The sequence below is a fragment of the Atractosteus spatula genome, chromosome 12 (genome assembly GCF_055471065.1).
Source record: "Atractosteus spatula isolate fAtrSpa1 chromosome 12, fAtrSpa1.hap1, whole genome shotgun sequence".
Taxonomy (NCBI): domain Eukaryota; kingdom Metazoa; phylum Chordata; class Actinopteri; order Semionotiformes; family Lepisosteidae; genus Atractosteus; species Atractosteus spatula.
In genome coordinates, this window is record NC_142717.1 from 30,674,601 (window position 1) to 30,690,381 (window position 15,781).

Here is a 15,781-nt window from a genome sequence, read left to right on the forward strand (position 1 = left end):
TCCCTCTAAACGCTTGCCAGCCAGCTGTAATGCTTGAGTTAGTGCCACAGCAGACGGCCGTGATTGATGTGTGTGGAGAAGACACATGGGGTGATTCAGCCGGTACATTTGATCGCTGCTGCCAGTTGGAGCTGGTATCGGCAGTAAGGGGCTGCAGACGCGTAACTTCACTACCTTTTTGTTAAACCCCAATCCTTGAACTGGACCAAAACCAGGATAAGTCTTTGCTGGTTCTCATGCAGCACTAGTGTCTGCAGCCCAGAATGTGATCTGTTAGTTTTTAGTTTGCTTTGCAAAAAAAAAAGCCTAAAGATGCAAATTAGGTGTTGCTATGAAGTTCATATGCAAGGTGAAGTTAGTCCATCTGTGGTTTGATATTCTTAACTTTGGCTTTAACCTCTGTGGTTAATTAATTGTTTAGTGTAGCAGTTCTCAAATCTACAGTTGATCAGGGATGTGCGTGAAATGGGTCATAGATTTGCTTCAAGCTTCCTAGTATCCGTCCATTACCTGCTGGGTCGCCAGATGTCAAAAACAGGTTTGAAATTTGACTTTTGTTCCTGAGCAGCAGGTTGTTGTATGAAAGTCTTCAGGCATGATGTTTCAGTTGAATTAGTGCCCATTGCAAGGGCAATAGGAAAAAGGGTGAAGTTTATTAAACTTGAAAATGGCAAATACGTTTTTTGGGAATCTCACCAGTTTTATATGTTAAATTATTCAATTTCATTCCGAGTATCTTCAGCCTTTTCATGCAGTCCGTCTGCCTGTTCCACAATGCAAAGCCAGAAAGGGCAATGGGATTACTTAAACTGTGGATTACAGTATCCATGGAGATAATGGAATATGATGATACAGATGAGCAGAGATTAATTTAATCTTATGGGACAAAAGGACCATGAATTATGTATTAACAAAAAAGCATATTTGTAAGTTCCTCGGTATCCAAGCTTCAGAAGAGAAATCAGTTAAATCTGTTGGGTTAGAAACCCTTGTATTGTTGAAATGTTTCTGAAGGACATGCCGGAAGAATATGCTTTTAAATCTCTAGTTGCATTTTCCAGGTCAGTAAGGTGCACCTGGATGCCATCAAATTGAACAAACAGCTTGATGCAGCATTTCTGGTCATGTTTGCAAGCTGGAGGAAATTATTTTTAACAGCGGGATATTATGACAGCGTAGAGGAAAACTGCGCTAGTTTCTTGTCCCTGAAGTCATTTTATTTATTTATAATGCATCTTCTTGGTTCTCTCCTCAATTTTGAGGGTTCATTCTGTTAAAACAAAGCACTTAAAGTTATCAGTAAATGCTGTCCTTTTTACGCTTGAATGAACTTTGATTTTGGATGGGCAGAACCAGTATTTACGTAAAACTGATTTTATCTCTCTTTCATCTTTAATTGTCCTTAGGGTATTTGTCCTGAATACAAAATTCCACATTCTCTTCATCTTTAAGAAATGCATTTCTGGTTAAAAACTTACAAGCAACACAAATATTTTTTTTTCACATTGACGGAACAATATTGATGTGAAGAATGCATTGGGACTTCTGTTAATTATGATTTTAGGTCTTATATTTTAACCATTGGTTAATGCAGGAATTGTCCCTATTACAGACAGTCCTGCACTCAGTGTGTTTTCTGTTTCAGTTAGTGTTCTGCAAGTTGAATTTCCCTTAAATCAGATTTCAGTTTTGAGCCATGAGCACACTTACTATTTTATAATTTTATGGTAGTAGGTTCCTGTACTGTTCTATACACTGCCTACTTAGAAATGATGAACACGCTGTTTTCTGCAAGAAAATAGAACATCATTAAATAGTACCTTGAGATGTTGCATACGCAGAGAAATATAGGTACATTTCTGAAAAAATGTTGAAAAACATTAATAAGAAATGCACTGGATGATGGACTGTGGCAAATGTGCAGTGCTGGCTGAATTGAAGGAACTGAAAATAACTGTGCTCTCAATAAAACGGCATGCCTCTGGGGTATGAGGTCATAGAACAATGTTCTGAGCTCATGTGCTGCAGTCAAGGAGGGGAAAACCAACATATCAGTGTTGTAGTTGAATCTTCCCTGCCTCCTGGAGGCAAATCCATTCCACTACAGCTTCAGTCAAACTGAGGTCTTGTACTGCAAAAAAGTGGACTTGTTAAAATTTGTCAGTGACACAATTGTAACATTGGGATTTAGTACATGAGGTAAGTTTGTTTTTTTGGACCTTGTATATATAGTTTTATACCTTAATACTTTATTTTGATATCTGTTTTGCATCTAAACATGTTGCATGCTTCTTTGGAACATTTTTAGATGTAAAAAATATAAACATCAGAAACTGATTTTGAAAATCAACTTTCCCATATTTCACAGAGCAATTATTTGAAGTCGAGTTTCTTTCATATACTGCACTTGCTCTGTTTTGCGAAATACTTTGACGAGCAGGGAGTCACCGAGGTCATTTTCTTCACAAACGGTTAGGTAGAGCTGTTTGAATATGAGCCAGTTAAATGAAAAAGGCTCCCAGTGGTCTGAGCTGCCCACAGACTACAAAGTATTTTTGCGATTTCTTTTTATATGTATTTCCTTTCAGCAGCTCATGCTAAGATGAATTGCTAGTATAAACAATTAAATTTGATTTAACATTGTCACCTGTGTGGAGTTTGCATGTTGTGGCTGTTGTGTGTGTTTTCATCAGGAGATCGTCCAAAAAATATGCTGAGTAGGCTAATGCACGGCCCCTAACGTTTCCTGTGCACAAAAACAGAAAAAAATGAGTGTTAAATAGATGGTCACAGTCCCGCCTCTCACTCCTCCTCCCTCCCAGCCTTTTTTCTCCCAATACATTCTCTCACACCTGAAGAAGGCTCCACGGCCGAAACGTTGTGTTTTCTTTCCTCTTTTTTTCAGCATGGAATAAACCTATTACTTGTCACATTTATACTAGCAGTTTTTCCCCACTATACAATCACTTTGTATACCTTCCTCATATACTTTTATTCTTCAGTTAGCTCCTAAATATGCCCTACCACACTGTTCAGTTGAAGGAGAGGCTTGTGCATCAAGGAGGCTGATCGGAGAGGCACTGCTAGGGGATTTAGCAAGGACACAGTTGAATTAGGTACTTAGATCTTAGCTGTTCAATGATCACATCAGGTTTGAAAATCAAGATTAGAATTGGTAGCAATTGCCTTACCATTGATCAGTGAATAACACATTGGCACAGATTGATTTTTGGTCTGGAAACCTCCTTAAAATCTGACAATTACAGCATTAATATTGTTTACTGGGTATTTTAATATAGGCCATTAACCAATGTCCAAACTGGATGAAGATTTTTTTCCTGTGCCTTTTGAAATGTTTTTTCGAACTGACTGTTATAAAAACGAGCATTGTTAGCACTGTGTTATCTGGCTTGCTGCTTGTGTTCTTAAATAAAGGTCAAGTTCTCGTCACTCCACAGCTGCACTCACCGGCTACCTCTGAAATATAGAGTAATGAGATCTTTACCTTGCAAAGCTTTACATGAGTGCTCCACTGTATTTGAAAGTCTTTATCAGCTGTTTGTGCCACAAAGCGAGTTGAAATCTATGGCTGACTGAGCCCTTACTGTAAAGAAATGAAATTCTGTCCTTAAGAAATCTGATTCTGTGAATATTTTCAAAGTAGCTAAAGATTTATTCACATATCTTTTAATTTTGTTTGAATGTATTCTTGTGTAGGACTTTGAGATACAAGACTTGGCGCTATACTGTATAAATAAAATCTGATTTAATTTGAGCATAGAAGTGATTAGCCTTTTCTATTGCACCGTGGTTGTTGTGCTTAGATTTATCATGATGTTCAAAAGGAAATATATATTCTAAAAAATGTAGTTGAAATTATTTTATTATTAAAATATCCTCCTCCATTCATTAGTGTTTTCCAGTACCATTCATCAATATTTTCTTCATGGTACATCCAGAGCTCTTCCAAGATTTCTTAAAAGTCTGTGCCCTTGATAATTAAATACTACTGTTTTCTAGAGACATACTTTCTTTATATACAGTACTTACAAGAGCCGTCTTAGACAAAGCTGTGCAGCAGACTTGATCGACTAGTGTCTGCACCAATACCTGTCTCCCACTAGATGGCGGCTTAGTCAGATACAGTACTGTCATTTAATTCTTAATCATGCTGCACCGGCTTAAAGCTCTAACAACACAAAATCAAAACCCTTTTTATTTTCAGGTTAATTGTCTCCTACCATTTTTTCTTTACTTGAAAAATGTGCTTCCTTTCCTTTACTGTTTGTTTTAATAATACCTTAGTTCAGTGCAGAAAGCATTCAGTATCTAATTTATAGCAGTATTAATAAGCAGAAAATTAAGCCTAGTGATGGATGATTTTTTTTCTTCTTGTCTGGGTTTCTGCCTTATGGAATTGGAGATCTTCCTAAGCATGCCATGAGGGACTGGCTTCCTAACAGTACCTGGTTACAAAGATTTCTTCTTTTTATGCTTTCTTACTGTTAAAACATTGCAGTCTTCTTTTCCTGGTTATGACCCTTATATTTTCAGTGTGGGTACTTATTTGCATATTTTTCCAGTATAATAAATATGCATGTTAATGAAAGAAAAGTAGGTGAACCTCCCAGCTTCCACACATATACAGTATCTTGTGAAGCACATATTGACATATTTTTGGGTCTGTGACTCTAGTCCACTGTGGTCTGTCCCCTGCAAACCACACACATCAAAGCTGATTTCTACAACTGTGTTTTTAGAAATTAGTTTAGAAATAAAATGTGGAACTTTCCAGAAAGAAGGCTTCACAGGGAGATCTGTGCTGGCACAGAGGTCACAGAGGGGAGCCGAGCTGGTTACAAATATTCAATTCAAGAACAGCCGGATATGTACACCTTTACCAGATAGTTCAAGGCAGATGTATTGTCCCATTTGACGGTGGGCAAAAGGCAATTCTTCTAACCAAAGAGTAAAGGGACTCTTCCAAATCCCTTTGGGATGGCCTCTGTGAGAAACGTCTGCTGTTCATTTAGCGTTAGATTAATCCACACAGATGTTTAGACCCCCTGCATGCTTATCTGAGGAGGCCTGCAGATGTGCCTTTCAAAAGCATTTGTGGTCAACATGTAGTTAGGCATCTTGGGAGAACAGTTTCTGTAAGCAAACCACCAGGTAAACAAAAGCATCCCTTTTTTTTTTCCACCAGTTATGTTGTGGAGATGAAGCACAGCTCACTCTGTACAGGTAATCTGTGCTTTTACCACAATCACTGGAATGCTAATTTGTTTGTCCCATGTCAGTATCCAGTCTGTGATTCTACTCTCACCTTACATGGGGGTGCATTGCCATACACAACTGTGAGTAAACATTTTATAAAAACATTAGAGCACCACAGCAGAGAGCAGCTGCCTTGAATGTTAATGAAAGACAGTACCAGTGTGTGGCCACTAGGCAGCAGTGTGCACCAACAGTCTTTCTCCTAGTGGATTTTTGCTTTAATCTTGGGAGAAATATGCAAAGTGTTACATTGCATTTGCTGTTATGGAGCTAATGTCTTCATGGGGAGCACGTCAGGAATATGTAAACAGATTGATTAATCAAGGAAACAGCACTGAAAAGGCTTTCTTTTGCTATGTACAGTAAATCCCGCAGCAGGCTGAGAACTATTGAATGGTGAGCTGTGCCTTTCAGGAGAGATTAACCCTGCAGTGTCCTCCAAAGATGTGAAACCACCTGATACAGATTCAGATCTTCTCAAACAGGAAGCTCTGAAGAGAAAACATTTCAGAAGCAGTTTCTCATGCACATCATTTTATGTCTATAGTTTAACTTTCAGAAGGAGTGATGCACTACTGTTATCCATAAAAAATAAAGTATTTGTTTTTCTTAATTTCTATATTTGTATTTTTTCTGCTGTTTGGGTTGCTCTTTCAGTAATGCAACCTATTCTTTCAATGCAGCAGTTCACAAAATAATACTGCAGGGTTTCTTATGAGGTCCTGCATATTAAAGACTGTTTTGAGGTCTTTGCCGATGAATAGCGAAAACAAGAATATAGAAATTGGAAGCCCATTCAAACAGGGAACAGGTGTTTAATGGGATACCTCCTGGCATTCTGATAGCAAAGATGTATTTGAGAAACATGAGATGATTGACCCACTAATCTTCATGAGACAACCTCCGAATTGGATTTAGGCTTTTATGTTGGCTAATTTTTGACAGAAGCAAAGCAAGTGCTAGCTAGGATTTATAAGCTGTTCAATATAAATCAAGGCACTTTATACTTGAACTACTCAAGCGTCATGTCAGACCATGTTTGGAGGTGGTTAGGTAGCGTTTTTTGCATTTTGAATTTGAAAAGACCAAAAAGAAGGGTAATGCAACAGCAAACAGAAAATCAGAAGCCAAATTGAGTGGTAAATCTAAATTAGGGAAGTTGTGTGTTAAAAGCTAAAATGTTATTATAACCTCCTTTTCTCTTCTCTGCTGTTTTTCACTATTGCTCTGGAATGGTGTGTAATTCAAGCATAGTGTCTTTAGTGCTCCTGGAAGAAAATGTTCCTGCCAGTGAAGCCCTTGGTCAAATAAAAGACGACACAGATCTACCAAGAATCACTCTGTTGTACTGTGGAATACCCTACACAGATGGATTCTGACTCGGGTACAATCAGAACTGGAAGCCCAGACCTGTTCTCTTCTTTAGCACACCTGGGGCTCATATTTTTTATGTAAATCGGATCCTTGCCAACATATCCGATTAGCTGTGAAAACATCGTGACTCATTGTAATGCTGTGAGCTGTTCTGCCTGCACTGCCTCCACCCTGAAGGGGTATTGAGCAGCCTCTGTTGTGATGGGCCAGTGTGCCCATTGTGATGTCAGTGATGCTGGTGCCTTCTGGCGCACAGTGGGTTTGTCTTCCTCTGGCACTGTGGTCACAAGAGACGGAGCCTGCTCTCTCTGTGTGTGTCCAGTACCAGTCTCCAGACCCTGGGAGAAAGACTGCCTTTCATAATCAGAGCCGTCTCAGCGGAAGCTGTTCTTGGTGTGTGTGGCTGGGACCAGAGCTTGCAGCCCTCCTTTGTTAAAGATTCCAATTATGTGGGATCAAATTACAAATACCGCCACTTCTTAAACTTCTTTAGCTTCGATCTGTGGGACGCAACGCGTGCTGATAGAATGAGCAGTAAAACTGATCATTTCTCCTTGCACGTGTGCGCACTGAGACACGTGTGGGAGTATGGATGAATTATTCAGTCTTATTCCATAGTTCTGTCTCAGAATTCTGAATCGCAACATCTGAATGCATTCTGTATGCTTGAGAAATGCTCTAGTTGTTTCGCCAGCTGCTGTTTTTCTTCATAGGAGCAGAGGAATTTTGCCTTAATTTATGTGCGTAGTGTTTTCATTATCAAATGGCCTTTATGTGACTTAATTCAGGCAGGCAAAATCCAGTGCTTATATGCTTTTCCCTCATGTCCTTAAATTCTGTGCAAGTAGTGTTTTGTTACTCTGCAGCCAAACTAAAGTAGACCATCACGTTGTCAAAGAGAAAATGCTAGCAAGACGTTTTGATTAAAATGTTCTGCTACATGCATCAGTGACCCCTGGAACCTGGAAGAAAATTAAACAATTCTTTAAGATACCAGCACTAACTGATTCCAAGTGCAGCCATATGATTGACATATCGAGACTTTTTAAAATGAGGAACATAAGGTATTACACATGAAGACTGGTATTAGCTTTCCTGTTTAACAGCAGTTGGGGTTTGCTTTGGATTTATAAAATAAATCTTGGGCAGGATATAAAATGTCTGCCTGTTTGTGTGGGAGGCCTTTAAACTTGGAAGTTTTGAAGTAGCTTGGATATGTACAGTATGTTCTCTTTAGTTTGGTGTGCTTGATTAACCATTTCTGACAAATATTTAGTTTCAGTTACTGTAAGTATATTTTGCACTCAAATGAGTGGAATGTTGCATCAATTCTTTGAAGAAATTCTGAACCCTAACCCTAACCTAGCGCAAACCCATAATGAGGGTTAGGGTTAAGATTCCTGAAAAACGTAGATAGTTTTTGATGGCATGGCTGTGTTTTAGAATATCTTCAGAATTTATTTCTGCCATATATTGGTCAAAATGGGAATTTTCCCTAAATTTCCCTAAAGGCAAAAGTTTATAAAAAACTGTTAATACATTTCAAAATATTACCTTTTGCATTGAATGCACATCCATATTAACAACGAAAGACCAAATTTTGGGAGTTTTCTGGCTCTAATCCTAGTTAAGCCTGAAACTAATTAAGATCACCATCCAACACAACATTTCCAATAGTAGAATACTTGTTCAAAAATATAATTTTGCCCTTGTTGGTATGTTCTCTTTAGTTTGGTTTGCTTGCTTAACCATTTCTGAGAAATATTTTGTTTTATTGAGGTATAGTTTGCACTTAAATGAGTGGAAAGTTGCATTAGTTTTTTTGAAGAAATTCTGAACCCTAACCCTAACCTAGCGCAAACCCATCGGTAGGGTTAGGGTTAGGATTCCTGCAAAACATAGATGTTTTTGATAGCATGGTTGTATTTTAGGACAGAAATTATATTAAGGAAAAGCTTTATGTCAATTATATAGATGCAGCCATTCAAAATGCACGGAGTACGCTGCGGTATTCGTTTCCAATCATACAGTGTTTTGAGAAATCCGTTTCACCATGCCTATAATGGTTTCCCGGAGGTTGCTCATAAACGATATTAATTTAGGAACATTAACATATTATGTAAACTGTATATGACTGGTATTGGTAGTTTAAATAAAAAATACACACCAGTATTCCACTTTCTTCCTAAACATTTTAAGCATCAAAGTCTTTCATTCGGTTACATACTGTGGTTATTTTGGAGACGTTTTTACATGCTTCTTCTGACTATATTAAGTTTATATACTTTGTAAAAAATTATAATGTTTTAACCTTTTCTGCAAATACTTACGCTTGTTATCGCAGTAAAAAACACATACTTTTTAATATTTAATAAATATTCTTTTTATGCTCAGCTACTAAAATTTACCTTTAGTTGTAAAATTCCATATAAATATTCAATACTAAGCAGATTTAAACATGCACAGTAAAGAGATTAAATGATTAAATCGTTTCACTAACCACCAATGCACCACCAGTGCCCCTGACGGTGTCATTTTGGCCAGCCTAATCACGTACCGCGGTAAAACGCAGGGAACTGTGGGTAATTTTGCGAGGTACGGGGTTGTACCATGCATTTTGAATGGCTGCATCTGTAGTTTAATTAAGCGTAATGTGAAAAATAACTCTCACACTGAGATTGTAATAACAGTGGTAGTACAGTAGATATGTGAATGTAAAACACAGCTGGGTAAGTTGATTGAGGTATTTGTCCTGACAGACCGGAGATTTTTTTTTCATATATTTTTATTGTACAATTTATCCGCTTATTCTCAGTAATCATGTGAATCTGCCAGGGATCTCCAGTATATGTCTGGTTCACTTTTTACATGTGACATTGCGGATTCAGACCAGACATCTGTTGGTATTGATGAGCTGCTTATGAAGATAGATGGATGCCTCGGACATCTTTGTACTGAAAACTGTAACCAACCCCTGTCATTTGGTACATACAGACCGAAGAGAGGTTTCAAATGGAAGGAGGCCACTTGGGCTAACTAGCTTGTTTGGCTGTTAGTGCTCTAGCTAAGCGATCCAAGGATCTCATTTAGTCATTTCTTGAAAGACGCCAGGGTTTCAGCTTCAACAACATGGCTTGGGCTGCCTATGCCAGACTCCTGTCATGTTTTGTGTATAAAAAAAAGTGCCTCCTGATTTGATATTCATATAAAATCTGATATGCATTTTTCTTATTTTCCACTGGTCCGCTGGTTCATGTTTCGCTGATGATTGTGAAGTCCATTGGGTTGTCTTTGAATATTTGAATCACATCCCTCTCTTAGTCTTCTTTTCTCAAGACTAAAAAAATATATTTTCATTTAGTTTATAAGAGCCGAACATTCCTTTAAGCCCGGGAATATATCTGGTAGCTCTTTTCTTTGGATTGATTCCAGAGCAGCAGTATATTTTTCGTAATGTGGTGACCAAAATTGAACACAATATTCTAAATGAATGCTTTGTACAATATAGGCATGAAATCCCTTGATTGAAATTCTGCACCTTTAACTATATACTGTATGCTGACGTTGTCACCTTTGTTATTGCTTCACCACAGAAGGTGTAAATGCTGTGTCAACATACTGTAAAAACCTACATTATTTATAGCTTCTTCAAACTCTTCAAAGTGTTCATGTGGGGAACTAAAGTCGACACCAGAGGGCGCTAGGTGAGCTCACTGTGATCTCTGTGTGTGTCCATAATGGTTTGTATGCATGTTGTGATGGAAAGTGGTGCTCCACAGAGCACAGTTTTCTAAATATAGTGGCTTGAATAGTAAAACTTTGCAAGCAGACTGTTTAACATGATGAATGGGATATTCGATATGTTATATTTGATGTTACACTGTTTCAAATCCAATACAAATAATGCCTTACAATTCCAATGCACATGGTCAAGGTTTTTGTGTTTTTTGTGAAAAACACTCTTGCTCAACAAGTTTAGAATAATGCCCTGCACATATATTTGCCATGTTTAATCCAAAAAGAAAAACCTTAAATATTTCACTGGTTACTTCAAAGTATTTCAGTGAAGTGAAGTATCAGAAATGATTGTGTAGTTTTTAGGAGCAAGGAGAGGAATGAAAACTGGGGCTGCAGGACAAAGGTAATCTCTCTGCAAACACAGTGAATATTGATGGTTTTAACAGTAACCTGGCTAAATAGTTTTTACCCTAGATTTGACAAGCATGACCTTAGTGAAGAAATCGGGGAAGAGAATCTCAATGCTCCCACCAAGACTGAATTTGTCAATTCAGAAAATAAAAGGTCAGGAAGAGTCTTTGACCTGCCAACATCAATGGGCAGGTACTGAGGTCATGTGCCAAGCAGCTCAATACTGTGTTTCATTATATTTTCAAAATATCTCTGAACCAGCAGAAAGTACCCAAAATTTGGAAACAGGCAACAATCCTACGAGTTCCGAACACAAATCCCCTAGGACACTAGTACCAGTGGTATTGACCTCATCGATTATGTAGTCATTTGAGAAAATAGTTAAAAGGTACAGGTATGTGCTCCATCAGGTAGAGCACCTGCTGGATCCCATGCAATTTGCCTACAGCTCTATTAGAGGGTAAATTGTCTCATATCAAATTAGCTTTTTCTTCCACTTGGTCTCCTCAGGGCTGTCTGTCCCTATACATTCTGTATACAGTCAGCTGCAGAAGCCCTTTTGAGGACAGACACATCATTAAGTTTGCCGATGACACTGTCATTGTCAGTCTCCTCCAGAATGTACTGTAGATACTTGATCATGGGCCTGCAGTAGATTATTTTATTGAACGGTGCAACAACTCCTTCCTTCCAAATAATGTATCAAAACCAAAGACATGATCATTGGCTATAGAAAGCAACCTCCAGCTGCAAAACCAACAGTCATTAAGGACCAAGAAATTGAAATTGTCAACAGTTACAAATATCTTTGCACTGTTGTTGATTACAAACTTACCTTTGAGGAAAACATGAACGCCAAACTGTATGTAATAAGAACATCTATTGTTCTTTGCACGAAAACTCCGCTCTTTCAATATCTGTACTACAAAAATTACTTTACTCTAAAGACAATTAGAATAATTAAAAAGACAATTATTGAACCTGTCCTAAAATCTTTTATTTCCATGGCTATTAAACTGCTTAATATGGACAATCGTATATTTTACTTTATATACTTTTATTTCTCATTATACAAGTACAGTACAGTTATCTCTTATTTGTTAATGGGTTCATGTTGTATTAAGTGTATTCAGGGATATGTTAGGGACTAAAATGTGCAACATACAGTATACTGTAGCAAATTCAGTTATTTACTTCTCCTATGTAACTTATTATGGGGACATTTCTCCCATTAATGACAATGGATCAGTATAGAAATAGGGACTGGAAGACAGGGTAAGATATTACTCCTAGCCACCCAAGTATATTAAAGTACAGGTACAGCACTTCTTTTGTGTGGTATACAGCACTACAGTATATGCAATGGCATATGCTTCTTTAGAACTGCTTTTGGTTTTAAGGATTATTAAACAGAAATTTTACTTTATAAGCACTAATTGAAAACCATTTTCATTACACAGTGTACGGTACTTGTGACATTTTTCTCAAACTGTCACTCACTTTTAATATTTTTTTGGAACCCAGAGGAATTTTGATTCCATAAACCCATTTTTAGTGCACAGGAGAGAATAATAAATGGCATTTTTCCTTAATACAGCTCTAATTGGGAGAGTCGAGTTCCTGAATAAGATTGAACACTGTGTTGCAATGCTTAAAAACGTCTGAAATCATCAATTTCATTGTCCAATATATTTCTCCACAGGTTCTGCATTTGTTGTGTGCATAGAATGCAATTTCAACATCGCTTTCACATCATTATCATTCTGGTTTTGCAAGAAATTTTCTCTGTTTTTTCCAAATAATCAGCTACTTACTGTAAATGTGAGGCACTATATAAATTAGAAACTTATAATGGGGCCCTGTGTATGAGTGTACTGTGGCTGACAGGGGAAGTCAAGTCTGTAGATGGGGAAGTCACAACAAAAGAAGAAAAATGTTATCTTGCGCTGCTCAGCCAGATGCCTAACAGCAGGCTGCGGCTGGAGCATGTTAAGATTTCTATCTCTGGAGCTGAAGACCCGGATAACAGAAAGATTCACTATCTAACGCCGCTGCTGGTCTGTGCTTTGGTCTGCAGCTCAGCTGGAAGCGGACTTTGAGGAGATGGAGGGTCATCTGTTGTACCTGGAGAGCCTCTGTGGCCAGAGCGAGCTGCAGCGGTTCAAGCACTACCACGTCCTGCAACTGGAAAGCTTCAAGAAGCAGAAAAGGTACGTCAGCTGTGGCTTTTCTTTCAACGTCTATGTCGGTGCTCTTCCTGGATGGATTCGACTCGATATGCCCAGTACATGCTAGTGGCTTTGGAAGAAGAGGAACAAAATTTAGGTGAGGTGGTTGAGCTTAGCTGTTGACCATCTGATACGGCATTCAGTTTAATTCAGGTCTAAGTGAAGAAAAATAGCAACAAGGAAGTTAAAGTGGTAAGGTTGAGCTGTGAGTTAATTGCTTGCAAACAGAAATGACGTGTGTGGGGTCCATCTTGGTTGTTTGGAATCTCAGTACCTTGTGGATCTGCGTGACCACATCCAGCCATTTCTTGTTGAAACTGATGCCCCAGGAAAGTCTCTTTGCGTGCCCATATATGCACGCATGCCATAGACTGCCAACCCCTAGTCTGGACGCAGCTCTTACTGTTGGGCATAGTGTAAGCTGAACTTGTGAAACCCCTGATTGCCTGCATGTTTTGTGTGCCTGCTATTTTTTGGCATGAGCATGACACTCAGTTCAATGTCTGTTTGAGTCTGCATGTTAGCAGCCCGAGGTACTGCAGGAGAGATTGCTCGGTTGGTCCCACCTGGGACATTATTACATGCGAAGGATGTGGTTTGAATTGATCATGGGTGCTACCTTTCTAAAGGAGGTGAATAGATGGGCCCTGAATTTCCTTTGCAGCATCACATTGCCGTACTCGTTCCACCAACTTTATCAATGCAATGGGTGAGGCCCCCCTGCTCTATCACTGAGCCAGGCGATAGCGGTGGACCTGGGCCTGTTATCACCTCTGCATTTGCAAACTCACCTAACACGTGTTTCTTATCACACAAGTGTTATCATGCTTTTTGCCTCTTTATCCACAGGAGCTAGCTTTGTTGAGTTCCAGTGTTTTCTACAGATAAATTGCCAAGCTCTCACAATATCCTACGCAAATCAATTTGCATTGCATGATAAGTGGAAACACTTTTTGCGTTTTAAAAGTGTGTCGATATAGAAGATGGCCACCAGCCGTAGTTTGTATTACACCTTCCTAAAAAAAACATGAATCTGGTGTCTGATGAGTCTGCAGCTTTGAATAAAGGCAGTGACATGCATGCCCCTAAGTTTCAGTACGAGACGGGTTTCTCTGATCTATAATCTTTGATTTTAGACGATTAAATTGCTTCTATTTGTAGTGGCCATCTTTTCCAATCTTTGTGTTGGGTGTACACAGTATGAGCAAACAAGGTAGTTTCATACATTAACCCTTTCTTCATTCATTAATCTTTCTTTGCCCCTCAATGCTAAGGCATTTTATCTAAAGACACCACCGTCTTTATTAGTTGCTGTACCTGGTGATGCCTGTGGTAGATTGAGTGGGCATACTTGCGGTAACAGTGTCGATCTGTTGGTGTCTGGAAAGATTGGACACAAGAGCAGAATGTAGAAGGAGAAGCATTCAGCTGAAAAGACCTCTGGCTCCTGTAACAGGCAGCAGAGAAGAGATTAGCCCCTCAAAAGGTAAATGATCTATGTGTTTAGTATAAGAGATAACAAGCACACCTTAGTGGTGACCTTGAGTGGGTGTAACAGACAAACTAAAGGACATATCAAACCAATGCCGGGCCATGAAATGCTGAGTCGCCGTTAGAGGTACAGTTCTCTGCAACATGTTGTGGTATTGATATAGGAAGCTTTGCTGCCAGGAGGTTAATCTCTCTAATCCCGTTATTGACAGACTTCGCTTGCTGTTCACAGAGTCTTAGCTGACCTCATGTAAAAGGATTTCCATTTTGCTAATTAATTGCGAGAGGAGAGGCAGCACAGGCAGTGTTTAAGCTTTAGTGCTGAAGCTTGCGCTTTGTGTGGCGGGGAGCCCGTGACTTCCTTCAGAGCGTGGAGATAAAAATAAAACTGGAGGGAAATAAAGAGAGAGGGGAGCTGACTGTAAGGAAGAACGCAGGGGTTTGTCAGGCTTGTGCATCAAAGCACATCGAGTGACAGGTCCTGCTTTAGAGTGTGCTGAACCGCTGCCTGGCTGAAGACGAAGGGGCTACACGCCCCTGCGGGCTATTTGTCATCATTAGTATATACGCTGTACAACGGCATTCTCCAGTAATCTGATTTGGTTGCCTTCACAATTACAGGGTCACGTGCAAAATTCATCTACCGTAATGTCATTTATGTAGCCGCTAGCTGTGTTACCATGGTTGTTAGGAAGAATGTTATGTTATACAGCTGCTAAGACAGAGAAAGAGGGGGAATTTGCTTCAGACAGTCATCTAAAGATGCATTGATTGTGCCTCAATACTGAAGCCCGCAGTCAAAGGAGACTCGGTGCTGCGCACATCTGTTACACTGAGGCACCATCATCAATGTATAACTGCTACCTCAAACTACTACTGTACATTTACTTGTGACTCTTATTTAACCATGATTACAAGCAAACAACAATTGTGAGTTGCATGTAGCTGATTTTTAATTAGTCTTAACTTGCCTTACAATTTTCCTCTACATTTATTGAATGCTCATTCAATCTGCCAAGTAGTAATGAAGGTACAGTACCTAGTGAATTAACTATTGTAGTAATGTGTGAGGGTGACTTGGTGTCAGTGCAGTTAGTGCTGCTGGTTCAATGGGCTGGTCTGCTCTCCCAGGTGTTGTCTCACCTTGCCACAGCCCTTACCAAGAATAAGACACTTTCTTATAGTGGATGGAAGACTGCACGAATAGTGGTTTTTACATTTCTTTAGACATCCACCTGGCCATTTTCCCAGTGATCAGACAC

The 15,781-nt window shown here is 39.0% G+C and overlaps 1 protein-coding gene across 1 annotated transcript in view; it reads left to right on the plus strand.

The window, feature by feature from the left end:
• dtnbp1a (dystrobrevin binding protein 1a) overlaps positions 1–15,781 on the plus strand; it is a 103,061-nt gene that overhangs the window by 16,169 nt on the left and 71,111 nt on the right. Inside the window, exon 6 of the mRNA XM_088928764.1 lies at positions 12,878–13,010. Coding sequence (XP_088784890.1) covers positions 12,878–13,010 — 133 coding nt within the window. The remainder of the gene's footprint in view (positions 1–12,877; positions 13,011–15,781) is intronic.